The 26,585-nt window shown below is 45.9% G+C and overlaps 2 protein-coding genes and 2 long non-coding RNA genes across 6 annotated transcripts; 1 reads left to right on the forward strand and 3 right to left on the reverse strand.

The window, feature by feature from the left end:
* Positions 1-122: 122 nt before the first annotated feature.
* caprin1b (cell cycle associated protein 1b) lies at positions 123-7,753 on the reverse strand. 3 transcript variants are annotated; one of them, XM_084672587.1, is made up of 18 exons: positions 7,608-7,753; positions 6,681-6,860; positions 5,850-5,912; positions 5,653-5,739; positions 5,287-5,537; positions 5,106-5,188; positions 3,822-4,016; positions 3,661-3,713; positions 3,486-3,569; positions 3,131-3,295; positions 2,741-2,849; positions 2,571-2,632; positions 2,345-2,455; positions 2,038-2,178; positions 1,697-1,847; positions 1,085-1,270; positions 814-920; positions 123-705 (listed from the first exon to the last, which is right to left on the reverse strand). In XM_084672587.1, the coding sequence occupies exons 2-18, from the start codon at positions 6,858-6,860 to the stop codon at positions 619-621; spliced, it is 2,115 nt and encodes a 704-aa protein (XP_084528713.1). In that variant the 5' UTR covers positions 7,608-7,753; the 3' UTR covers positions 123-618. The 3 variants fall into 3 exon arrangements, 2 of the variants coding, with proteins under 2 accessions (XP_084528713.1, XP_084528712.1); XM_084672586.1 differs by having other exon boundaries at positions 7,542-7,699; XR_014729753.1 differs by having other exon boundaries at positions 597-705; positions 814-936; positions 7,542-7,701.
* Positions 7,754-9,461: 1,708 nt separating this feature from the next.
* On the reverse strand, positions 9,462-10,610 carry LOC146259069 (uncharacterized). The gene is made up of 2 exons (XR_014729754.1): positions 10,238-10,610; positions 9,462-10,134 (listed from the first exon to the last, which is right to left on the reverse strand). It is a non-coding gene; the product is annotated as an uncharacterized LOC146259069 (long non-coding RNA).
* Positions 10,611-10,978: 368 nt separating this feature from the next.
* On the forward strand, positions 10,979-12,965 carry lmo2 (LIM domain only 2 (rhombotin-like 1)). The gene is made up of 3 exons (XM_084672603.1): positions 10,979-11,556; positions 12,026-12,241; positions 12,401-12,965. The coding sequence occupies exons 1-3, from the start codon at positions 11,516-11,518 to the stop codon at positions 12,621-12,623; spliced, it is 480 nt and encodes a 159-aa protein (XP_084528729.1). The 5' UTR covers positions 10,979-11,515; the 3' UTR covers positions 12,624-12,965.
* A 4,383-nt stretch (positions 12,966-17,348) lies between these two features.
* LOC146259071 (uncharacterized) lies at positions 17,349-19,870 on the reverse strand. The gene is made up of 2 exons (XR_014729756.1): positions 19,340-19,870; positions 17,349-18,311 (listed from the first exon to the last, which is right to left on the reverse strand). It is a non-coding gene; the product is annotated as an uncharacterized LOC146259071 (long non-coding RNA).
* Positions 19,871-26,585: the final 6,715 nt, after the last annotated feature.

Raw genomic sequence — 26,585 nt, forward strand, 5'->3', positions numbered from 1 at the left:
ATTGCCTGGTCTAAAAGTAAAGCAACCCATGTTCAAGTTAGTATTTTGTGTGTGAAATGTAGTAAGCTATTAACTAGGAATACGATAAGAGACTAGCTTAAATACCAACCACGAAGCAAATATAATGCAACACATCTTTATTGAAACTATTGAAGCAACATCAATTTAAAAACGTAAAAATTGGGAGCTTCGTAAGAACTAAACAAAAAACGCTTTTAGAACCAAATAACGTCATGTTTAAAAAAGGGGGCTGCGCTGCAAAAACAAAATCTCCCGGGGAATGGACCAGCAGTAGCAGGTATTTTTGTGTTTTATTTTATACAAAAAATAAATTAATTAAATCTTTCAAGTTTACAGGAATATTTGTTTCAAACACAGGCTTGCTTAAAACTGTGACATTAAGGATTTACAGCTTGGCTCATAATTAGACTCATTAAAACATTTAATATTTTCAAATATCAAAGCAGGCATACTTTGATCAAAAAGCCTGGGAATACCACTGATGAGAAACCAAAAAAGAAGTGTGAGCTGGGGGCAAATGCATTCTTGATTCTCTGAAGGTCAAGTGTGGCGCAGGTTCAGTCAGTCAGCGAGGGTCAGTCATGAACACCAGTCTTATCAGGATCGCATGGCCTGGGCGTTTCCTCTGGGCACTCCTCTGGGTCCCTGGCCTGATCCTCGCTTGTAGTTCGGTTGATAACCGTCCTGAAACAGAAACAACAGAGGCAAAATCACTGGCTTTGCTTGGACATTTCTTTACCTGAGGCAAAGGGACTTGAACCCAGTAAATGACTGTCAAGAGGTGATCCTTACCCGCTGGTAGTTACTGTTGGAATAGTCCCGAGATGTGCTAAACTGGGCTTGTCCATATCCAGAGTTTGGAGTGTTCGCAAAAGGAGGGCGGTAACCATCATATCCACCTGAGGCCAGATACACCTTAAATCAACTACTTATGAAACATTTGGTGTCCAATACCGCTAATAATCAAAAGGGAAAATTAAATCCCCCCCCCCCAAAAAAAATCCCTCACAAACTTGGCCAAATCGAACAAAGTTACGATGTGACTAGAAGTGCGACTAGCTACCTCTGAAGCCGTTGGATGATCCCCTGTAGCCGTTGACCATGCCCCGGGCATTGCGGGGCCCGCCGCGGGACATGCCCCTGCTGTTGTAGAAGGCCTGTGGCTGCCGGCCAAAACCTGGGCCCTGCTGAGAGGCCTGCTGGGGCCCAGAGCTGGGCAGGGACTGGTCCTGCGAGTGGAAGGCACCTACTGAAGACATGGAAGCGTTAGGGGGAATCAGGTGGGCGTAGTTCAGTGCTAGACTGTTTGACTGCCAAATCATATTAGAACCTGTCTTTGCATCGCTTTGAATAAAAGTGTCTGTTAAATGAATACATTATGCAGTACATTCATGACCTAAAGGTTAAGTTATGTGAGGTAAAACCTTGAGCATTACAAATACTCAGAATTGAGATGGAGACGTCACATATTACAGACTTGTTATCTTGCTAATTAACCCTGTAAGACCCCTGGTTGTAAAATTACAACGTCACTTTTTTAGAGAGCTAAAAGTGACGTTGTAATTTTGTGGATTTTTTTATTTTTTTTGGAGAGCTTAAAGTGACGGGTCTTACAGGGCTAAGCATGTCTTCATCAGCAATACAGCAAATGTCAGCTGTCCCCACCCCTGCTCACCAGACTGCAGTGGCTCCGACTGCATCTCAGTCTGCTCTGCAGATAGCTGTGATTGGCTGAAGCCCTGGCTGTAGTTGTTCTGGTATTGGCTGGCCTGGTTCAATGCTTCCGTCTCATTCGCTGGTGGGACGGGGGCGTTGAGGTTAAACACCTGAGTAGGGAACAAGGACCCACTGCGTCAAACTGAGGTGAAACCGAATTAGAATAGAATTCTGGGGACCAAAACATTTGAATGGGCTACCCGAGAGCCTGCCACAAATCAAACGTCAATCGCTACTTCAGCAAATTCATCTCGAGTTCCTCTCGAACGTGTTCATTTTATCGACGATTTATCGTCTTACTGTCTGCATGGACTGGAATGGCGCTGCATTGACGTTGATGCCGCTTGTGTGGGGGGACTTGCAGACAGGCTGGAAGACCTGTGTCTGAGAGGTAGGGGGGAGCGTGGAGGAGGGAGGGGGCTGATCTGACGACAGGGAGGCCTGAGGGAAGGGAAGAGCCAACATCACCATCATATACACAACCACAACAAATCCATGTAGACTGACTCAGGCACAGTGCAAAGCTCAGGGGACCTAATTCCATAGGGCCAGGGCCGGTTCGTGCTTTAGCCTGTAGCTCTGTAGGTGGTGTTGGGTCAGGGTGTACCTGGATGGGGTTGATGGAGTCTGTGGGTGGCCGAGGGTCTGGCGTGTGTGAGGGCTGGAACATGGGGGGCGGGGTGGAGTAGGCCTCAGGCGTGGGGGAGACCATGGGGACCTGAGGAAGGGGAAGCGACGGAGGTGAGAAGACACATCCTTTGTTTACACATCCTTTGTCCAGGCTTTGCGTAGAGACGATGCAAACACTGATCAGACGTCCTCAGGTCACTCACTTGCGTGGGTTCAGGCTGTACAGGAACGGGGTTGGGTTGAGACAGACGCGAGTCAGGGTGTACTGGAGAGGAGAGGAATCATCCAGACGGTTACATGCTGAATCGCATCGTCCACTTGACTGACCCCATAGTGAGGTACTCTCTAAAAGGAGAAGCGCGCTGGGACTCACCAGGGGAGCACACCATCTGAGCCAGGTCCATGTTCTGGCCCGGCTTCATCGGCTGAGCTGACACGATGGCTGGGTCGATGGGCTGTCCGTCAAACTCGAGCATGGAATCCTGGGAGAGGGAAAGCGCGCACACACACACACACAGAGAGATCAGTTAACCTGCAGGAGTGCTGGGTGTCTCCAGCTCCAACACACCTGATTGAAACAAACGGGCCGTTATCAGGCTTCTGCAGGGCTTCGTAATGATCCCTTCACTTGAAACTGGTGTGTTGGAGCGGGAAAATGTAAAAAAATAAATAAAAAAAATGCAGTGGGTCCTGAGGACCAAGGTTGAAGACCACCTGTCTAGATAACGGGCCAATCACAGGAGGGACGAGGGCAGCTCCTCACCTGCATGAAGTCGTAGGGTCCCTGCATCTGGGCCATCAGGTCTTGGACCGCCCGCTTCCTGACAACGGGGTCCGCCGGGGGGGAGGGGGGGGCGGCAGACAGCGGGCGGGTTTCCAGCTCCACATGGGGAGGGGCTAACTGTACACTCTGCATCGCACCTGCCACCTGGAAGGAAGGGCGGAGGGTCAGTGGGCGTCATTGGTGCCAGACACATAAATACTGTTAGATCCATGCACCTCTGATCCTTAATCTTCTACTGCGCTTTCTACATGCGCCATTTGTGCGTTGCGAAGTGAATGTCATGGAAACGTAAAAGGCGAACAGCTGTATTCAAAACCCCCGGGGGGTCTGTTACCTCTGCTTCTATGGTCCACTCTTCTCCCTGCTCCTGCTCGCTGCTGCTGTATGTGCCCTCTGGAATGAACTGTCTGTTTACAAACTGCAGAGAGAGAAACTGCCACGTGAGCGACGGCGCTACAGGTAAAAACAGCGCTCAGAAAAGAAAACGGCGAGACATGAATCCTTCTCACCTCCGTCGCTTCCACCTCGATGGGCTCCGTGTACTCATCTACCACTTCAGCCTCTGGAAAGAACGACACTTTTAAGAACCCAAAACATACTTAAAATTATATTAGCAACTTGCAACTGCTTCAAAAGAGAAAGGTTTCTCAGGACGGGTAATGAAAGTGACCTGGATGGGCGAACTGCTTCTCGGTCTCCGACGACTCCACTACTGGGAGCTCCTCCTCCTCCTGTTCCACCTCCTCTTCCTGTTCCACCACCTCCTCCGGATCCTCCTCGGTGCACACACCGTTTTGGTGGGACTGAGTTCGGTTAAAGTACCCACTTAGCAGCACTCTGTCCAAGCTCTCTTTCAGAGCTTTGTCTGGGGAAGAGAATAATCAAATCAACAACATCAGTCCCATCCGATAATGTAGCTAGGACATCCCCTTGCTTTCATAGGTGCTGCGTCAACCGTAGTTCCAGCTGATGTAGCAATCTTATAAATCTCATTCACTAGCCATTATGGTGATGTTGATCCATTAATATTCACAGCAGTGTTTGTCTAAAGGCTGTCCACTGTGTCCCCATGCAAAGAGGTCATCTGCCTGAAGTCATATTCCCTTAGGGAATCCTCCACTGATGGGGGAGTTTTCCTAGAGGATGTGACAGGCTTGGCTGGTGGCGATCAGCTCAATCGGGTCACCAGTGTTCCTGCAGAAACCCAGAGTGCTTGCCAGGCGGTTCTGTGTGAATGGGCCCTCAGAGGGGAACCACAGGAGACTGGACAGGGCCACTGGCACGCTGCCCCAATGCTGAGTCGGAATAAGCTCTTGGCATTCAGCCTCCTGATAGAATGCAACACTGTGTGTGTGTGTGTGTGTGTGTGCGGGTTTGTGAGAGACAACATGGCCTGGAGGAACCAAGTCTGCCACCACCACTCCCAGCCCTGGTGCAGCCTAAGGGGGTCTCAAACAGTAGATATTAGGAGTTAAGAGTCAAAAGTTATGGGACAAGAGTTAGGAGACACTGCCGGCGAGGGTGTAGGGCTAGTAATCAGAAAGTTGCTGGATCGATTCCCCGCCGTGCCAAATGACGTTGTGTCCTGGGCAAGGCACTTCACCCTACTTGCCTCGGGGGGGAATGTCCCTGTACTTACTGTAAGTCGCTCTGGATAAGAGCGTCTGCTAAATGACTAATGTAAATGTCACCACCCATCTACCACAATGTCCTGCCAAATAGTTTCCACACTTGCTCTGTAACCAAATGAATACATGCCTGGCGTTGCATAACAAATATGCTTCCTGTCTAATTCTAAGACTTTTTGACACAAAGTCAGGGACCGTGCAGAGTCATGAAACAAGGGAGTTATTTCAACTACTACATCGACTTAAAATCTGAAAAAGGAGAGGAGGGCTTTTTGGCAGTTTACATCAACACAACCATAAAATGGAATGCTGATTATATAACCTACATGTTGTTCCTGCCACAGTCCTGTCCTTTCCCTCCAACAGCTCCCAAAGGTGTAGAGAAGCCCCTTCGTACTGGTCAGTCAACCTGAAAGGACTACAGTTACAAAACTCTGTCTATAAACTCAGAATTCAAGTCAAAAAGGTTTCAGAACTGGGCAGTGTGAGCAAGCGGGTCCCATTGACCTGGTGTTTTGGTCGCGTTCTGGCCCAACGAGTTTGTAGAACTCATCGAGGGCAGCGAGTTCGCTGTCTGCGAGGAGTGAAGCCCCTTCTCCGCCCTGCCTCGGCTCCTGCCTCAGCTCCTGCCTCACAGACGCCTCTCCCAGGCGGTCCAGCAGGAACTGCAACTCCAGGACGCTCTTCAACCTCCTCTGTTCAGCCTCCTCTCTCTGCAGCTGCTCCCTCCGAGCCGCCTTCTTCACGGCTTTCTGGATCTGAGGAGGACGGCCGTGTTGAGAGCAGGGTTCAGGGAACCTGATATTCACTCCTGAACCCCGCCACCCCCCCCCCCCCCATGTCAAACCTTGCTCAAGAGAAATATGCTCTTACATCTTGTCCCAGAGTAAGGAAGCTCTTCTGCAACTCTCTGGCAAATTCCAAGTTATTGGTCACTTCCTGGAATTTAGACAGGGCCTCCTAAAAGGAACATAAGAAATGAGACACTTCAGGAAAGCAGAGAACATGGCCGCAGTCCACAAACTGCAGTAGGATTACTGTAATGAGGAACCTCAGGCCTGTTGACCCACCAGCTGGTCCTGATTGAGACGCTCCCCTTTGTTCCTCTTGGCCTGATAATCATCCAGTTTGCCCTGGAAACATAGCATGTTATTAAAAAGGTGTAGGTAAAAGTTGTTTACACACTCAGGATAAAGATTTGTTTCTAACCTCAATGTTCTATTTTGAAAAGCACTATTGCCCAAGGTTTTTTCCAAGAAATTGATGCAAGTCAGTATTAGATTTCTGAGGGCATAAATAGAAACGCCAGTCGAGCTGACTAACTTCATTGCCGTTTCCAAAAACGGTCCGAGGTGGGTCAGCAAGATAACTTATTAGTAGTAGTAGGGGTCAGATGGCTGAGTGGTTAGGGAATCGGGCTATTAATCAGAAAGTTGCCGGTTCGATTCCTGGCCATGCGAAATGACGTTGCGTCCTTGGGCAAGGCACTTCACCCTACAGAACTGACTGCACCAAACCATTGGACAGTGATAACCATTGGACAGCCCTCTGTGACATGCTTGCGTGTAAAAAGGGCTATACAAATACATTTGATTTGATTTGATAAGATGTGGTTACAAAAGGAGGATATATTTTGTCAGCTAAATATACCTGGAAAAACAGCTTAGTCATCCTCCACATAGGTAGCCATCAATAATACTGACAAAACAGGATGAAACTAGCCCATCCCTGCATGACAGATGCACCTGATACAGACGGTTTGTCAGTAGAGAGATTGAGATGTTTGACAACCATTCTAAAAATAACTGGAAAATGTGTTTCCTATTCCCAACAGAACACAGAATTCTGGAGACTTGTCACATTCATCCATGTTGCTGGTGTACCTGTTACCTAATAATTACCTTTTTCTTCTCCATGTTGCGAACCTTTTTTTCAATCACACCCAGCACCTGCTTCATGGCTTCTGTCTGAGCCCCAGATGTCTGCCCCCCAAGGGTAATCTGACTCATCGATCCAGGTGCAGATCCGACTTCCGGGCTGGCGGACTGCATTGTCCTGTTACCATTCATTGCTGAGGGCATCTGTTCAGGGGAAGGTAGGTGAGGTGATGGAGAAAGTAGGGGAATGTCGTAGTAACATTGTCAATGCTATAACATGTGGAATGACACATGAACACCGATATTTTCATACACAACCTTCATGAAAAACGGGTTGACTTAATCAGTCTATCAAAGGGTTATTATTACCAGCGCTCTGACAACATTCCTGTTGACACCAGCGCCTTAGGCACGATTTTGAGACTCGACATGCATTTAACTTTTCAGCCTCCAATCTGAGCCATTAACACGTTAAAAGACCAGGTGGGACATTGTAGGCCCTGACAAATGCCAGTGAGATCTGCATAGCTATTTATCAGAACGAGAAACATTCGAGAAGCCCTTATAAACCACTTGTCATCAAACCATGCCAGCCAAAACTGCAGCAGGTGTGCCCACAGTTGGTCAGCTTTTCTAAAGCCTTGCTTTAGTACTAGCTTGTAAAGTGTAAAAACTAAACATATCAATCTAGAAGGGGGTAAAATGAACGTAGGACTGGACTCAATTGAATCAAAATGGCTAGCTACATGCTGTCTCTCAAGATGAAAAGCGAAACGGTAGTTAGCTCACAGGCTATAACTAGCCATCTTTATCATGGCTCATCCAGAAAGAAACGTAGCATGTAGCAAACTAGCATTAGGCCCACGTTGTTCTGGATTTTCTTACCTCTATTTTAATATCAATGTATCCGCAGGGGAACCTGTTCGAGAGACAAGCAGAATAACCAGATACCTTTATTGTGTTGCTTTCTTGCTCTTTAAATTTCTGAGGGATCCGCCCCGCCGGCCTCACCGACAACTGAGACTGATTTCGTAGGCGAATAAACTCTTTATAACGGAGAAGGTCCCCTTTCAGTTGGTTGTCTGCTTCCTATCCCCACAAAGAACAGCACATTGCCATGACCGTAATGTTCTGATTTAGCGCATCAGATCAGCGCTTTGGTTCATTCAAAACTCTGAACTAGGGATTCTACATCGGACAAAACTAACATGATCGACTTCACTTATGGCATAGTGATACATAATAGTGTAGCTTATATATTTATCCAATATGTTCGCAAAGGAGAGGTTTTATATTCTGTATAGCTTACAAGTGGTCTCATAAAATGGCTCACCGGTGCATCTCATCGTCCATAAAGTGGTCTGCGCATATACTAGGTTATTTTGGTAACCAAAATCGCATAACTTTGCGAGTTCAAGAGTCCTCTGTGTACATTGGATCTAAAACCTTTCTTTGCAGGCGTCCTAAGGATGCCTGACTGAAACAAGCACAGTCTAAATCAGAACAAATCAAATTAGCTACATTGAAGCATAATGTTCAACTGTATAGGTGGATACAACAATACGATTTTTATTGATATGAATCAATACGTGTACCGAGTACGAGTAAATATGTGTTTGCTTTGTCATGCTTTATGAGCAAGTGATGGTTATTGTATTATCTTTAAAATTATATATACAGTTTTACTTAACAAAATCCACGTTATTGATTATGTGTATGCGTGCTTTATCATAAAAGCTGGTATTTTACTCTGTACAATCTACTACGCCTCGCTCAATGACCCCAGCAGGGGGCAGTAATATTTAGTCCACAACTAAGCTTTGTTCTTGATTAGATATTCTGAAACACATTTATATAATATACATTCTCTAACATGTTATCCGTCTTGGCATGGACGTTTTATTTCCTATGAACTTACAGGCTGTTCCAGAGTTCATGTGCAGTTTACGGTAAGGGTTAGAAAACGCAAAACATATTTTTGTAGTTTTTAATATATATAATCTTAGGGTGAAGGCTGAAAGAAAGCAAACTAAAGTCTTAAGAATATAGAAACAGCTCACAAAAGAGTTGGCAAATACAGGAAGCAGTTAACATGGCTGCACGGCTCTTTGATTGCGCTTCTCCACTGAAAGGGTGTTTTCTTTTAGGGATAATACTGATTATAGGAGGATCCCAGGGGAAAGTGAAGCTCCCTTTTAACGAATGACTCATTTCCGTAGCCTGTTGTATTTCAGTCAGACAACACATTTAGCCAGAGACAGTTGACCTTATTTCCAGCCAGAGAAGTCAGGGTGCATCTGGGTCTGACTACTGGTCTCCAGTATATGTGACGTTGAAGTTCTCTACAAGATTGTGTTCGCAGTTCTCTGCTCTCCTCTCTGAATCGTGTTGATGTCCACTATGAACTAAAGATTTTGAGGGGTTCAGGCTTGGTGCTTTAAAAAAGAAGCACATTTCTTCAGATGAGACAGGAAACAGTGGTTGTTGGTCTGGTTGATGCTGTTCCAGAATCAAACAGTCAACAACTTACCTCGAAATCTTTAATTACAGGAAATAGGCTTGCATGTCTGTGTTTATGTAGTCTAAAATGCATGACTACCTTTGTGCTTCAAGGAGACTAATTAGGCCGTAGACTGAGAACTGACCAAAAAACATTCTAGGTCCGGTATGGTATATAATCAAATTGATATAGAAGTTATGTCTCACATTAAATATGATGGCCGTCTCAACATGATGTTCTATTAAATGTTGCTTTCTTTGACTCAATTCCCCTGTAATCCACAAATGAAACAATGGAACAATTGGTCTCTAACAGTTTTACTGTTTATTTAGTACTGACTAATTTTCCATTTGCCCTAAAATTCCACACAGCCTTCAACTCTATAATGCTCTCAATGGCAAACACACCAAACAGGAAGTCAGACATGAGTGACACCATTTCCCAGAAGATTGTCTAGATTTTTAACTGTTTGCCTCCCAATAATTTTGCTGCTAGAAATTGACAAAATATGGAAAGTAAAGTTTGTATATTCTGTTCTAAGAGATGTGTATCACGCAGGAAGAGGCAACTGTTTCAACAGGCTATTTTGACTGCAATTCTCTGTATTGTCACATAAATTAGATGTTGTCTGAGATTAAATGTTCTTTCATTATTCAATTCAAACAGACGTGTTGCAATAGATTTACAATAACAGTCCTTGTTTCATGTCTCCTTGGGAGAAGTGTTTATGTACGGTACAAGTAAATAAGACACATATGAAACCTTAAGGTAGAATGCAGGGCTGTCAAGAAAAGACAACATTACGTTTCTATGATACTATTTTAGCTCTGTTACTTCTGTTAAGTTGAGCCATCTGGAGTCAGGACATCCAGGTTAGGGTGCTATGGGTGGTAACAAACTGCAGCAGGCTTCCTTGTCCTCCAGGAAAGCCCTGTCTTACTTATTTATTGCACATCCTCTCAGCATGCCCTGTCAAATCTACAGGAAACAGAGGATGATTAAGTCAGCATAGACAGTTTGAAACATGTCATACAAGTCCAATTCTTTATATTCTCTTCCTCAACACACAGGTTTACTCAACTCGGAAGGAGACCGTCAAACGACTAAAAACAAAGAGTCAAACCAGAAGTCTCTATCTCAAATTGCCCCAGGTGCAGTTGGCACAATGTAGGCAGCCTCGAATGCTCTTCTCTGGAGACCCCTCGTCAGCCAACTGGATCCACCACCCAACCAGGCTCCAGCGTTTAGCCACTGGCTGTGTTCAGCCTTCATTTAGCATCTGTCGGCTGAGTTATACCCATCCTACCCGGTGTGTCTGGCCGGAGAAGCGAGTCTAAATTTGCACAAGGTGCTTTATCTCCCTACCCAGTCCAACTGCTGTCTCGGGCCCCAACAGGCAGCCCAGTATCCCTGGAAGGAGATAAGAAGCTTTTCAGACAGCATTGGTTAGGATGAGTGTAAATACATAGATAGTGTGGAGAGAGATAGGTCCCCTTGCTCTGGTTAGGTACGATTAAAGTAAAGTTACATCACTGTCAAACTGGATTAGCCATCATTTAATGGGTGTAGTTTTGTAAGAAAGGCACATCAACACAGCCAGGGCCTATGTCTCAGAAGGTCTAATGTCCTACAGAAAAATTGTTCCTTGTTATTTTTTTGTGTACAGGGTCATTTGTCGAACTCGTGTCGTGTGTACTAGTCACGACTCATTTCATGGGTGGTGGAACGTAAAATCCCTCTCCAGCTGCTATCTGTCACTTTAAGAACGATTTCCCCCCATTGTTGAACAGTCGTGAGCAGGAAGCAGGGACATGAAACCAGAGACGAGGGGGCGATGTATTTAAAAACACGATGCCGCACAATAACGAGACCGCTGCTTTCATTCTTGGTACTTTAAAGTCAGGGAATGAAGGCAATAGAGACGCTCTAAAGAGGTGACTTAAGCAAGGATGTTGTTTACTGATTGAACGCGAACAGGGACGTCTACGGCACACGTGCCGTTAATTACATTTAATTGAGCTATACGCACTTCTTAAGAAATATTTTCTGAATGTCATATTGCCCCAGGAAATGGTGAGACCGCTGCCTCCATCATTGCAGCAGCGTCACGTCACATTTGCCTGTGATGTTACCCGCTGGACTTCATTATTGATGAAAACATAAACGACGATCGAATCCGCGCGCAACTGACGTCCCCATTATTAGGCTATACGGCAGGTGCAGTGCGTCCTACACCGTTACAGACTACGTGGTCTACACTGGAGAATTATTTGACTTTATTGACACAACGTGCAAGCTTGATCACAGAACGGGTTTGGTTGAAACTTGGACATATCAACCTGAAAGACATATCGATGATATGTCTTCCGCTATTGAGAGAAAGACGCTCGAGGCCAATGAGTAAGTTGTTCATAACGTTAACATTTTTTTTAATAAGACGTTGCACAGGCGTGTTAAATTCAAGGACGCACGATGCCTCCATGGCTGCCTATATTCATAGTGTTAGTGAATAATTGTTCAGGTTTTTAGACTTTGAGTGTATTTGTGTTGTAATGCTGTTCAAAGCATTACAACACAAATATTACATTCTGAGTGGGGAAAATAAATTGAAAATTATATTTATAGAACCAGACCAAGCTAATTTTATAGCAGACCTAGATTGCTGTTTTCGGTTCACACTGTGTTTGTATTTACAATATTTATTATATAGCTATACGTTATATTTTCTATGAATTCAGAACATTTTACAATGGATTAACTTGGCTCACTTCCATCAGTTAAACAAGCTTTGTTAATACCAATTATCCTCGTTAATCCATTTTCCCTGATTGTTGGTTAAGATCGGTCTTGTGCTGCTCATTGCCAACAGGGAGCCAGTGGACGAGGTCCTCCAGATGCCCCCCGCCCTGCTGACATGTGGCGGCTGCCAACAGAGCATCGGGGACCGCTTCTTCCTGAAGGCCATCGAGCAGTACTGGCACGAAGACTGTCTGAGCTGTGACCTGTGTGGTTGCAGGCTTGGCGAGGTCGGCCGCAGGCTTTACTTCAAACTGGGACGCAAGTTGTGTCGTAGAGACTACCTCAGGTTGGTGCGGTTTCTTTGCCAGATAATCTGGCCACGTCTGTGTCTCTCGCGAAATAATATTGTGTTGGTCTACCCTTTCGTATCTCAAGGCACATGTCATTTTTCCAGCTCGAAACTCTCTTGCGTTCTCTGAAACTTTCCCTCTCTTTCTCCACCCAGGCTGTTTGGGCAGGACGGGCTGTGTGCGTCATGCGAGAAGCGGATCCGTGCGTTTGAGATGACCATGCGTGTGAGAGACAAGGTCTACCACCTGGAGTGCTTCAAATGTGCAGCCTGCCAGAAGCACTTTTGTGTAGGTGACCGCTACCTGCTCATCAACTCGGACATTGTCTGTGAGCAGGACATTTTTGAGTGGACCAAACTCAACAGCAACATGGTTTGAAGACTGGTTCCTTCGTGGAACCATCTTATCGTTTGTCTCTGTGGTCTGTGGTGTCATAAGGATGGTTTCACCAGTGCAGGTGAAATCATGAAGGCTCCACAAAAAAAATGGAAATGCAAGTCGATGCTTTACATGCAATAATTCCTGATCCAACACAAATACACTGTTTTTATAGAGATTTTAACTAAATGTAAAAAATTGTTTCTGGAATTTGTTGTAGTCTATACACTGTTGTATAATCGCTCAGAAATGGGTTTCGGAACTTTTGGGAGTCATATTTTTGTATGTTCTTGGAAATAACAATAAATTGGTTGTCCAATCAGAGTGAGTATACACCATGCTGTCTAAATTAGGCGTTTAGCACCTCCTGGTGGTCAATAACTGGCTCATAAACTCCCACATTTTTGGGGTTTGTTTTTCTTTCTAAGAACTATTTGCCATAAGGTGTTTTTTTTCCCACCAAGAACCCTGTAACTGGAAGTCTTGAAGTATTTGAGAATTCTGACCTTGTGGCCCATCCGCAATCTCATAGAAATGGCCCATCACATTGTATAATCAACACACTTTCTATTGCATGTATACATTTATAGTATCTTCTTTCAATTTTAGACTTTATTTTCATTTTAGTTTAGCTGTTTGTCGTGCATCACCAAAAGGAAACATCTCATGGATTCGTCAGTTTGTCAGGACATACCCACCAGAGGTCACCAGAGGCTTGAGTTAACAGACGTCCTCCAACGTTAAGGAGTCGAGCAGGTATCAGTGGCTGTGTAGAACACCAATATTCAAGATGAAAAGTCTTATCTGACAAGGCGTAAATCCTGCTGTTTATGTTCAAATAAGCTCTGTGATTTTTAAAAAACGTTTTCAGAAAGGCTGGTAGAGATAGAGAATAGAGTTTGGAATGAGGTCATGTTTTTCCCGGTCTACAATTTGCCAAAGTTGTAGAGAACCCAGTTCTGTCCAAATCGGGTGGCATCACGTTGGTCCTGCCATCCTCTTCATCATGTCTGCCAGCTTTCAGCCCACAAGACGTGATTTGTCGGAACAATCCCACAAGCCCCTGCCACCTCCAGTTATATTTAAAGTCTTAATGCAAATAATTGAAGCCATGGATCCTGCTTGCCTGTGAGGTCGTGAAAAAAAAAGACTTGAATATGTCACATTACACGTTGGAAGACGCAGTGCTAAGAGACACTAACAAGTAATTTGAGAATGTGATCGGGAAACAATTTGGGCCACATGGATGGTGGATAGGAAAATGAAGAGAAGATGAAGGAAAAAAGCTCAGTACAGAAGCCGTGAGAGTGAGAATGATGTGTTCTCTGGGTGATCTGTCTATAGCTCACTGGATGATGGGATGATGAAGGACTAGACTTCCATTGGAACAGAACCCACCCATGCTGAAATGAGCTACACATGCGCGCACACACACACTCACTAACTCAAGCATAGAACTCTGTTCACTGCTAATTACGTTTACACAAGGAAGTAATGGTAATACAATGGCTAAAAAATAAGTGCTAGCGATGGAAGAATCTGCACTCAAAAAGGCAGACCATGTATTCTATGCTGGTTGAAGTGTGGCATAGCTGCTGTCTAGGTAAGATGCAGACTTCCCCTGGTAGAAATGTCAAGAACTCATCGCTGAGCCAGGCTACCCAGATCATGCTCTGATAACGCAGCCTGCTGCCTCGCTCCAGACTGTAGGAATCCGAGCACAGTTCACTGGGTTTAAGAAGACTGAAGCCATGGAGAAGCTGGCCGTTTCTCCTCACGACATCCCCACAGAACACCCAAGCCCCCCCAGAGCACCAGGCAGGGCACCAGCCAAGCCGCCTGCTTTCCATCCAGCAGCTTTCATCCAAGAGCCTGAAGACTGAGCGGGCCTGAGCCTTACCAGAGCGCCGGCCTGACTCACACACCAGCCTCAGTAGAACTCAATAAAGCCCTGTGCCTTTGGTGTCATCCTCAGCAGCTGCAGACAAGGCCGGGAGTGTAGTGCTGTGTTTGTGTGCAGAAGGGGGCCTGGTTCGTCTCCATTGCCCACGTCACAGCAGGCCAGCGAGGGTAAAAACCTAAAAACATCCAGCTGTGCTCATGGAAACCGAGGAGGCTTCTCTGAGGATGAAACCGCAATGTGCTGTGCCTTGTTTCTGTCAAACGGCTCACCCACATCCCACGCCAGTGACCACCACACATCGTGCTCCTGCTCATGCCATGGCGCGATGCTTCCTGTGAACAGCAGGTGGCGATACTGTGCTAAGAAGGCAGGATGAATTGATGGATGAATTATATCTAACTGTAATTATAGGAATCTCTGTCTTTCTGTGGCCTGATAATCTGTGGCACCACCATTGGGCACTTTTATTGCACAATTATGCAATAATAGTTGCTGAACACGCCCCCTTTTATGCATTAACACCGAATCAACTCTTGGCATCTTAATCACCAACTACATCATGGGCACTGGCATCCCGAGCATGGGCACTGCACTAGTCTAACAATAAGGCAGGAATCTCTGTACGTTTGTGCTTGTGGCTCGATTATCTCGAGAATCGGGGGCTGTATGAACAAAGTTAAAATGTTCCATCAGCTCAGGACCTTAAGACGTGCACAGTTGAGCGTCAACAGATTTGGATGAGCAACAAATAACTATATAATGTGAACGCATTTGCTGCCTAGTTGAGCTTCACTGAGCTTAGACGAAGCTGCAGTCAAGCAATTATCTGCAACGCGTACGTGATTAATCACAGCATGATCTGTCAGTGTCAGAAAGGATCTGATGAAACCAGCTAACTGCTATTGATCATGCCCGCCTTAGATTTCACTTGCACTCACACTTTATCAGATGGAGCTAATTGGTAACATACCTTGTCTGTGGTCTTCAGAGGTCTGTTTGTCAGGAGCCACATTCCTGCCGCGATCTCTGATAGCCCACAGCGCCTGCTGTCTGGGGGAGGGGATGGGGGCGGAGGTAAGGGAGGGGGGTGGAGGTGGCGATGAGGAGGGTGGAGGTGGTTGAGGAAGTTTGAGTAGTGGGTCATTCGGGGCTGGGGGGGTGTGCTGTGTGTGTGAGTGTGTGTGCGCACAGCAGCGCACTCGGAGATGGATGAGTGAGTAATAAGCGTGCATCCTTAAACTCTCCCCAGACGTGTGTTCTGACTGGAGTAAATATGTGTTGAGGATTTATTGGCTGATGGACCACTGGGGCCTTCTGCAAACCTCCAGAACTGAACTGTCTCCCTGCTTGCTGCCCCGGCATTCTACCTCCTTCACACTTTTTTTTTTTTTTTTCGATCTTGGTTTCTTTCTTTGTTCTTTACTCCCCTCTCAGCTATTTTCCTGATGTTCTCTTTTGGAATTTTCATGTTTTCTTTCTCGCCTCTTTCCCTGCATCCTCTCAGGACTCAGTACACAGATGTCTCAACGTGTAAGGGGATAGATTTTCAAATAGTAATGATTATCACATATGATCTTCCTCTGACCTAGGCCCCATGTAAATCTAGAGGGCTAGGAGACCACACCATAGGCATCATCAGAGCACACACACACACCAACATTACAATCTCGGGCTCGTTCTGTCGGTGAGTCAAAAGTAGTTGTATTTATGATTGACATATATGATTGACATATCTCACACTCTAACTCAACTATAATCTACTTCAAGTTAGTAAAATTGCTCAAATACTACAGATGGACCACAGTCCATGGTGCAAACTGTTGCAAATCTGCCTCAAGACCATCTATATCTTTTACATATGTTTCTTGGGCGGTAAGTCATTGTTCCCTCTGAAATGATCCCCACATGTGGAGCAGTGTTCCTGGCTTGTGATGAACCAGGCCCAGTGTGGACCAGGGCCCAGAGAGTCGTCGCTTCACACATGCAGAGAAAGCACAGCATGGTCACTGGACACTACTTACTACCCTGAGCCCGACTCATCCAGACCTGGCCTCGGGGCTTTTATCAGACAGCGTGAGGTACTGGGAACATATCCATAGAGAAAAGCCATGCAACTGTACAAACGCACAATCAAACACCGTATGTACTGCTTGAGTTTGTAGTGTTTCACAACATAATGGTACTGAGTTTTTCATGAACCCTTGCTCGTTGACGCTCCTCTCAATGGGATGTTCTGGCTGGTCAAAAAAAAAAGGGAGTCAGATGGCTGAGCGGTGAGGGAGTCGGGCTGGTAATCAGAAGGTTGCCGGATCGATTCCCCGCCGTGCCAAATGACGTTGTGTCCTTGGGCAAGGCAATTCACCCTACTTGCCTCGAGGGGAATGTCCCTATACTTACTGTAAGACGCTCTGGATAAGCGTGTCTGCTAAATGACTAACTGTAAAACCAGAAGGGATGACAAGGACTCATTCGAGGACCTCTGAGAATATCCCTGAGCATACATCAGGTCCCATGGTCTGCTCTGACATAACCCCAGGTCAGAAATAATGACTGTCTGGACCAAAGAATATGGATGTAAAACTATAATCTACGGGATCATATATATACACACAGCGCAGATTTATCATTTTTAAGTTCTACAGAGGAGGAAAATGAGCTTGTACAACATGAGAGCATTCCTGAAGTTAAAGGACTGTGAGTGAGTGGGTACCATGCATGGGGATAAAGATGAAACTGTTTTCTGGGATGAAAAGGGAGAGATGTAGAATGTGAAGATTAAACCTGTAGTACTGACCAAACAAATGATTCTTCATTACACCAAGTATGTTCGACAGTTCATTACTTTTTAATGTACCTGCAATTCCCCAACTGTGGCATCAGCCTGTGGGGCTGGGAGGTTTACTGGCGCATGACCCTCCATTCTGTCACCTCTTCTTCATTAGTCATTACAAAGCTTGTATCTACATTTTTAAATCAACAAAATCCTTCTCGTACTTGTGATAGCACAAGTTGTTTAAGTATAAATCACAAGTTCTGGGCCATCATTTACAGTGGATGAGCTTAACACTGGAATCATGACCGTGTGCCGTAAATCTATACGGCACCCCCATGTCCCCCATAGCATACATCAGTGAAAAACCAGACCATTTCCTGGAAGTAGACCGTAGCACTGTACAGTATTTCTTTCATGATATAAATGGAGAAAAGTCCAATTAAGGTGGTGGAAAAAAGTAGCTACTGGCTTTTCAAAAGCAGTGCAGATGTGCAGGTGAGCGAGGGGGCGGTGAGGCTTGGCCGTGCCGTGTTGCCGGGCTCTCCACAATTTCCGCCTCTAATTGGACTTCCCGCGCCATGCCTGCTTCCAATCAGCAAACGCCACTCTGAGCTGGGCCAGAACAGGACCGGAGAGGCCCATCTCTCACCACAAGCCCTCCACTCTGATAGGACTGTAGATAATGAACTTCAACTGCAAAATCCATAAGCATTTTTGACAGGAATTCGTGGTTCTGTAAACAGCATGTTGTATTTGCACAGCTTTAGACAGCTTGTCCGGAGGTACAGTCCAGTCCTGGCAGCATAGACACAGGCATCCAAACTCTACCCGTTGTCTTGCAGGAGGCCTGCTGTTTTGCCACCCACCTCGCCTCACCGATTCTCCTCACCCCCTCAACTGAATCCTACAGTAATGCTAGTCGTTCAGGAATCCTGGAATGCCGTGTTGAGTACAGAGATACCCTTCCCCCTGGGTCTCCCTCTCTCCAGGACCCGCCTCACCTGGAACCAATCTGTAACACAATCAAAGTGTCCTGACATAAAAGCTCAGTTCCTCTCTTTCATTCTCGGATACTCTCCCGACATTCTCTCCTTCTATCTCATAGATGGAAACCCGTTTTCAGGCTTTAGATTGCACTAGTGGGAACCTTTCTTTTCACATTATGCTAATTGGCTTGGATAATTCTGGTGGGCTTTTCTATTCCAGTGAACACTAGAAAATTGCGTCTCAAAACAAGCAGTGCTCATTGGACGATTTACAGATTAACCAGTTGCATGCCAAGAATCTAAACACATTCTTGAGTGGACATTGCATGTGCCTTTCGTCTTACATACGTGGGGGGAAAGATCTGAATTTGACATCAGTCCAAAAGTGGAAGAACATATTAAAAAGAGAATAATCCTTTTGAAAACATTCCTTTGTTACAGAAATGTCTGAGAGAGCTCTGGCTGCCCAGCTAAGAGATGTTCCTCACAGATCTGGAGCATGCTCAGAACAGCAGGCTCAGAACAGCAGGCTCAGAACAGCAGGCTCAGCACAGCAGGCTCAGCACAGCAGGCCCAGAACAGCAGGCTCAGAACAGCAGGCTCAGAACAGCAGGCTCAGCACAGCAGGCCCAGGACAGCAGGCTCAGAACAGCAGGCTCAGAACAGCAGACTCAGCACAGCAGACTCAGAACAGCAGGCTCAGAACAGCAGGCTCAGAACAGTAGGCTCAGGAGAGCAGGCCCAGGACAGCAGGCTCAGAACAGCAGGCTCAGGACAGCAGGCTCAGAACAGCAGGCTCAGAACAGCAGGCTCAGGACAGCAGGCCCAGGACAGCAGGCTCAGAACAGCAGGCTCAGGACAGCAGGCTCAGAACAGCAGGCTCAGAACAGCAGGCTCAGGACAGCAGGCTCAGAACAGCAGGCTCAGAACAGCAGGCTCAGAACAGCAGGCCCAGAACAGCAGGGCTATTTAAACCTAATAGCAGCCTTTTGAGGGGTCCGGGGGGGGTTTACTCCTGAGTCAACATGTCAGACCCCATTTCCTCCTCACTCACCCTCTTTTCTCCCCGCCTCTTCCACTCCACCAGGATCCAGCCACAACCGCTGTTCCCAAACTTGTCCGGGGCTGTAGAAAGGGGCCTCATACTTATTGTAATCTGAAGGTTGGCAGTTCGATTCCCGGCTTTCGTCAAATGACGTTGTGTCCTTGGACAAGGCACTTCACCCTACTTGCCTCAGGGGAATGTCCCTGTACCTACTGTAAGTCACTCTGGATAAGAGCATCTGCTAAATGACTAAATGTAAATGTTTGGAAACATGCTGTGAAGCATTATTCCTGAAGGATACTGAGAATTTTTGCTACTTGACCTTTACCTGATACAATGGCCACTCTCTGACCAGGCCCTGTGATTGACGGAAGCTTTTAGCAGTGATGGAGTTCCTCCACACGTCAGTATGATCCCCAGAGGCCACCCCGGAGGCCTCACCTGTCCTCAGCGCCCGCACAGCTGGAGCGAGACACGGAGCGAGCTGTCACGGTTCTAGCATGTCAGCCTGTTTTGTTTTGAGACTTCCCACGGGTGACAACACTGTGTGCGTTATCTGTGGACCTGGTGGCTCGGTCTAGGAAGCTTATGCTGCTCCTCCATGTGACTTTAATTGAGTGATTAGACTTAATTCAATAAGCAATCGAAGGGCAGTGCGCGTGAGTTGGAGGCGTAAAGCAAAAGGGTGCTGGTGAGTGGACCCTTTGTCCTTGACCCTTCGTCATGGCTACTACCCATCAGACCCCATCACGAGCACTGATCGGCACCGGGCCAGAACCCCCTAGATGCGCCCCACCACTCTGAGTGTCCAGTCCACCAATTTGAAGAACCATAAACCTTGCGTCTTCTGTACAAGCAGCTCCCATGTCTTGTGTTTACCATGTGAGCCGCTATATTTAGACTGAAACCACAAAAACACACCAATTGGGATTGTCAGACGCCACGAATGCCTGCAAATGTCTTTCTTATTGTACGAGAGATTTACACGGCAAAGTTGGAGTTGTGTTTGTAATCAAATTCTGGATGGCTGAGTGGATAGCCAAGAGAAGTTGTCCTGTCTCACAGTGGTAAGAAACCAGTAGAGATAGATAAACTTCCAGAACGGGCACGTTAATTAAAGAGTATTGAGCGCTAAACCAGGAATACTGACATTTTAATGCATCCAATTCCAACATGCCACATTCTCCCCATGGTGGATGAATTAGACCCACACTCTCAGGGACTGTCAATCTGCAGTGGCTAATCCACCCAAATATGTGGCATTACAAGAAAGAGAAAAAGAAAATCGCCTGTTTCATAGTTTTACTCTTGAACTGCAGAGAAGCAGTTCCATAAAGTCTTCAAATTCTCAGGGCGATTCAAAATCACCAGCAGAGCTGAAGTCTCTAAAAAATGAAAAATTACGACACCATCGGGATGTGGCTGTGAAAGAGATTTGAGAGTCAAAAGCAATTACACAGACTAGATGAAATCGATCAGTCTAAATCCTTTATTTCCATAGATTTCTGGAGAACCCTTGCCACCATTAGAAAGGCCCTCGTTGGGCTGTAAGCAGGCTTGGCAAGAACATGTAAAGACAAGTGCATTATCCAACATGTGTCATTAATGCCCTGTCATTCCTCTGGCCAAACTCTGTCAATCACTGGACTGCACCCTAACAGCGAGGCCTATGGCTTTACAATAGAACTCTACTGCATAAACAATGGTGAGGACAGATCATTGAGGGACAGCCAGAGGACCCTAGTGTCCAGAGATGTGGCATCAAGTTTTAATAATTGTTTTAAATACTTAAACTGCCGGGCGTAAATCAGGGATGTGATGATGATGATATTGCAGACGGCTGTAATCTCATCTGAACAGTTTGTGGAAGGTGTTCGGACGTTCAATGGTATCACATAAATCGCCATATAATGTTATCTTCCATTTCCTCAAAGATGAAGGAGAGGGAGGAGGAAAGGTCACTAAATTGGCACCATCCAACTTTAATCATCAAGCTCCTACCCATCTAATCAAGTCAATTTGGGCAAATATTGATTACTGTAGCTTCATGATGGCTGTCCTGCATCTTGAGTCCAGCAAAAAAATAAAAAAAATACGGTTAAGTTGATATCCTGGAAGAAACACAACACCGCCAGTCTGAATATGGACAAAATGTGTCTGCGAGTTGTGCCTGTTAAGATGTCCCTAATAGATCCACCTGCCACATACTGACTCTTCGATGTGATGCAGGAAAAGCATTCCATAGATTTCATATTCAGAATCGCCACACCATTCTTGCTGTTAGACAGACCATGAACCAGCGGCCAAGAGTTTAAACAAGTGACTCTGAATGGGTAGTGTGAGGGCGATGGAGACACAGCTGTCGCTGTGGACAAACAGAAGTCTATAGTGGTCCTATGGGGTGAACAGGACACCAAGCAGTCGTTTGAATGAAGACAAGGCGGTTGTTCAGCAAGTGTCCTCCCAAATGAAGCTTGGGCAGCATGACTCTGATTAGGATCCTTGTGAAAGAGCCTCTTTCTTGTCTCCATGTGGACATTCCAGGCCATTAGAGCAGAAGAGTACGCCTCTGTTTGTCCCTCGCTAGCGACCTCTGGCTTTGGGGTCAGCGATGTCGCACTATCTGAAAGTGTGGTTCGAACACGCACACAGCGGGGCAATGGGATGAAAACCATCAAGGTTCCAGAAGAGGCAACTCTACAGGGTGTACGTCAACAGGACCAGGTCCGTGGTTCCGTGGTGACAACAGTGTACACTGGACCGCTTACTGTACTCCATCAAGGTTCAGTCAAGAGTGGCAGTAAGCAATGAAGATTGGAGTTTAGTGAAAACATTGGTGAATACAGAGAATATGTCACATGCTCTGTGGTTGGGGCCATACAAACAACCACATCTAAAAACTGTCTGTAATTTAAAGCCGTAAATCAAGAGAGAGTGACAGAGAGAGGATGCTCATTCGTTTTTTAATTAGGTTAAAAGGTTTGAGGGCACCCATGTAGTTTTGTGTGACTCAAGTGGGGTTCTCAGGTTCAATCACAGAGTGAGCCTAAAGTTCATAGGGGGCTGCAGCTTGGCCAGGGAGATTTTATGACGCAGCCACAAAACCTTATCCGGATATTGCATTCTGGGACATTGCCTTCTACTGAATGTTGCAAACCAACCCACTCATAAGGAGATAGAAAATGAGAATTGGAGATGGGGACAAAATAAGAAGCAAAGACAGACAGAAACCAAAGACAGAGACAGAGACACAGCTTTCTTGTCTGACACACATTGATGTAGTAGGTTCCAGTCTGCATCCTGTGAAGGTAATTCCAGACTCAGGGGGTGTTTATGAGAGTGAGGACTAGAGCTGATCTCTCCGTGACCTCCAACTCTGACCTTGGAATCAGTACAGCGATGGGGAACATGTTGGTCCAACACAGCCAAACTGTTGCGCAGCCGACCCACCACAGGTTTGTTTCGCCTTTACACAAAAAGTCTCCCATTTTCATCGAGAATAATTACTTCTTGCAGTGTAAAATTGAAAAGTGAGCATGCAAGAAAGAGAAAAATAAATGACACAATCAACTTTTCCAGCCGTCGGACTGATGGGGACAGTGGGCGACCAGGGGAAGGTCACGGAAAACCAAACAGTGGGGTCAAAATGTTCTCTGTTCTCCTGGCCCCCCTGAACACATGTAGACCAGGGGGTTGGGTGGAGGGGGAGACGGGGGGGCAATGGCGGGCCTTAGCCTCCACTGACCCCCACGGTGTCTTCCTGTTTCACCTCCCTTCAAGACAAACCTCTATTGGATTAACATTTGCCCGAGGGGGAGATGGAATGGATAGGGGTAACTGCAGAGGGGCAGACAAGGGGGCACTCCACTGTTTCAAGTGAAAGTGGAATTTAAGGCATCTGTGTTTGTTTGTAATTGGCTATGTTTGGGGGCTGATTCTGACATCCTGCAAAGCCTTAGGGTAGAGCAGAGGATGTCCCTGTATGGGGCTCCTCCAACCCCCGATGGACGTGCCTCAAAACCTCCCAACCGAGAATGCAGCCCTGTGCCGCTGAAACCTCCAGGTCCTCCCCTCTTACTTTTATGTCATGTGGATAAAAGGACCCAGGACTAAGACAGTTCAGCGGCCTGTGACCCTGTCTCTCTCCTCTGCTTTTTCCCTGCTTCGGGTTATCCAAGATTGGCGGGGTGTTCATCAGGACGTCAGCACACTTGTGGCTGCTAACAGTTTTCTGCTGACAGCTCCTCTCCTCTCCTTTCCTCACCCCCCACAACATGCTTGATGCCATGGAAGTGGCCTCCTGCACACCTCCCCTCCTATCAGTCAAGGTCTGACCTCGGGTACATACATGTTACGTAGGTGCTTCAGCTTATTTGGAAGGCAGTTAACATACCTCTCCAATATGCCATCTTACTTATACTGAAGTATGTAATATTGTTCCTCTCTACTTGAATTAACGAACAGTGACACAAACAGTGACTCTAATGAAAAAGTTTATGTTTTCTTGGAGAGCAAATAAAAGGATGGTCATGAAAGCAAAGGTTCTAAAATAACTTATTGGAAACCGTCTTTATGTGATCATGGAATTAAAATACTGACATCCTAAACAGTTTCTCTTTGCAAACTGTGACATGTGACCCTGCAAGCCAGCCTCCCTGGACACACCGCTGGTCCTCCTGGGGTGAGAGGTCGCCTCGGTGACAGTGGCTGCTCCTCTGAGAGTTTGCCCCAGCCCCAGCAACCAAAACACCAGAGGGCAGAGCAGCAGGGCAGTCTGCCACACCGCCCCCCCCCCCCCCCTCGGGCCCTCTCCCTTGGAACCTGACAGGGAGGGAGGGAGCACAGGATCAGGGTCTCCCCCTGCACAAACACAGACAGGGTCGTGGGTCATCCGGGGAGCTCACACAGAGCTTTCATCCCAGTGAAGCTCATTTCAGGGGAATGCAGCCCCTTCTCTATCTAGATAGGGCTCCTCCATGGGCCCTGTGTGGTGGTGCTGAACCCTGGATCCCCGGGCTTGTTCCCTCAGACCCCCTTTTGTTTTCATTGGGTCGTTTGCCTCTGCACACACAGCCTGGCTTGACCAGACTCTTCTGTGGGAAGAGTAGGCCAAGACAGCTCACCCAGTGTTCTGTTACAATCCAAACACCCGCTTATACAGTATCAAGCCGGGAGAAAGAGGGGACCTGGGTCAGAGATAGCATTCCAGAATGTTCTGCTGTTACCTTGCCCACCTCGGACTTCTGAAATGAGGTAGGCGTCTGATATCGTCCTGCTCTAAGAAAGTCCACAATGACATCACACGCGCAAATTAAGTTACCTGTTTTATTCAATCACTGGAACACATATACTGTGTCAATCTGAGCATGTTGAACACAATAGCAGAGACATTGTTACTTTGGAGAAATGAGGCCTCAGTGTAGAATGCATGGGCCTTGTGTTTATTTGCCTGCTAACCCCTATAAACTTAACTCAGATGTAATTGGGCTATTACATTGTTTATATATGAGCCCAAACCAAATCATGCTCAATCAACTGAACACAGCCCTAGAAATACACTAACCGAAGTTAGCATGAATGTAATAATGAGAGGTAAAAGTGTAATTATATTTTATATTAATATATATATATACACACATTATTATTATTATTATTATTATTATTATTATTATATATATTATATATACACACACACAGATAAAATACAGACCAAACCTGGCTACAACACACCTAAATGAATGTTATTTCTGAGTAAACTGCATTGAAATGTCTGGGCAATTAATAGAAAATAAGATAGTACTATTTTCAGATTGACAGCATTAGACTTCTATTAAGTTGTCCTTTAATACAAGTCTTTGTCTGCCAATGTATAGGGTTTTGTTGCATTTGTACAGTTTGTGACAACCTTTCCTGTCTCACCTCACCTAAAACTCCATCTTTACATCCTTCATCATAAGTACAACATAAAACACCAAGAATAGAACAAAATGCTAACGGAAACTAAATAAATGCTGCTTTCTTACTGCAATCATTTACTTTGAGGATTTCAGAACAAACCACATCTGGCTTTTTCCAGCAATATTAAAGCGAACATCAAAATTGCAGGACTTTCATGTAATTTTTTTCATAATGCTCAGCATACGGCGCGCTCCCTGTCTGCGATCAATTTGCAAACCATTAACAGTGCGACTCATTATCTTCATTATCTCATGTGCTATTGTAGACCAACTGATTCTGCTTTGGCTTTCTGTAAAAGACATGGCAGGCAGCTGTCAACCACAAGTTCTGAAAATGTGGAGATTTCACACAGTCGATTCACAAACTTCCTGTCTTAATATAACAAATATATTATATATATATATAATTATTTTATATATCTATATATATTAGTATTGGGGATTCCTTGTATGGAGATTGTTGGAAACCATCCCAATTAAGCCAGTGTACTGGGTGGACACTGTCTGCTAGCATGTACACTCGACTCTTCAAAAGAACCTTCTGAGAACCATCTTCTCAGAACCCTCCCATGTGCCCCCTGACTCAAATAATCAGGAGTGCTACCTCACCGTTTAAATTACCAACAAGAGAGAGCCGCAGCCTACACATGGTCCAACCACAACATGTGATGCTCCAATTATCCACATGCCATCAGTCAAATGGAAAACACTGACAGTACCTCATTGTACAGATGAAGAATTTCACTTGTTTCTCTATAACGACTTGGAGTCCCTCATCTAAGTTTGGAAACAGGGCTCGTATTTCTAGATCTCTCTGGGAAGTGTGCTGCTCTGGGACATAAGATATTGCACCTGGTTGCGTCAGTGAGAAGACCTGACTTGAGAAGAAAGAATCTGACCTTGTGTTTTAGAAGAATGATAGAGGAACCCTGATGTCCTCCTTTGAGCCTTCCTCGCCCCATCCTCTCCCACGCACACACACACACACACCTCAGAAACGTCCCTCAGCTCAGGGGTGAGTCTGGGTTAAGGAAGGGATTTAGAAGAACAAGAGGAATCTGTTGGCATGCTAACATTCACAAAGACTGGGCCAAAAGGTGCTGCTCATCGCTACCGTCTCATCCACATGTTCCGCTCCGACACAGAACGCGCTGTGCGTGTTTATGGATTCCTTTGACTCCTCATGGAAGATGGAGCGAGGACAAGTTCTACAAGTTGTTGAGATGCTGATGGATGGAGCTCTGAGTCTGTCTCGACGGGCCTGTGACGGGTTAACCGAGGATGGACGTGATAAAGAG

The sequence above is a fragment of the Hypomesus nipponensis genome, chromosome 14, assembly GCF_054491055.1.
Source record: "Hypomesus nipponensis isolate SF chromosome 14, ASM5449105v1, whole genome shotgun sequence".
Taxonomy (NCBI): Eukaryota; Metazoa; Chordata; class Actinopteri; order Osmeriformes; family Osmeridae; genus Hypomesus; species Hypomesus nipponensis.

Excerpts from the sequence above, each read along its gene's own strand:
- caprin1b (XM_084672587.1), bottom strand. The coding sequence starts at position 6,860 with ATGCCCTCAGCAATGAATGGTAACAGGACAATGCAGTCCGCCAGCCCG. Across the intron at positions 5,189-5,286 it reads GAACGCGACCAAAACACCAG|GTTGACTGACCAGTACGAAG; the intron begins GTCAATGGGACC and ends TAGTCCTTTCAG. Across the intron at positions 4,017-5,105 it reads GACTGTGGCAGGAACAACAT|ACAAAGCTCTGAAAGAGAGC; the intron begins GTAGGTTATATA and ends TCTCTTCCCCAG.
- lmo2 (XM_084672603.1), top strand. The coding sequence starts at position 11,516 with ATGTCTTCCGCTATTGAGAGAAAGACGCTCGAGGCCAATGA. Across the intron at positions 11,557-12,025 it reads AAGACGCTCGAGGCCAATGA|GGAGCCAGTGGACGAGGTCC; the intron begins GTAAGTTGTTCA and ends CATTGCCAACAG. Across the intron at positions 12,242-12,400 it reads TGTCGTAGAGACTACCTCAG|GCTGTTTGGGCAGGACGGGC; the intron begins GTTGGTGCGGTT and ends TTCTCCACCCAG.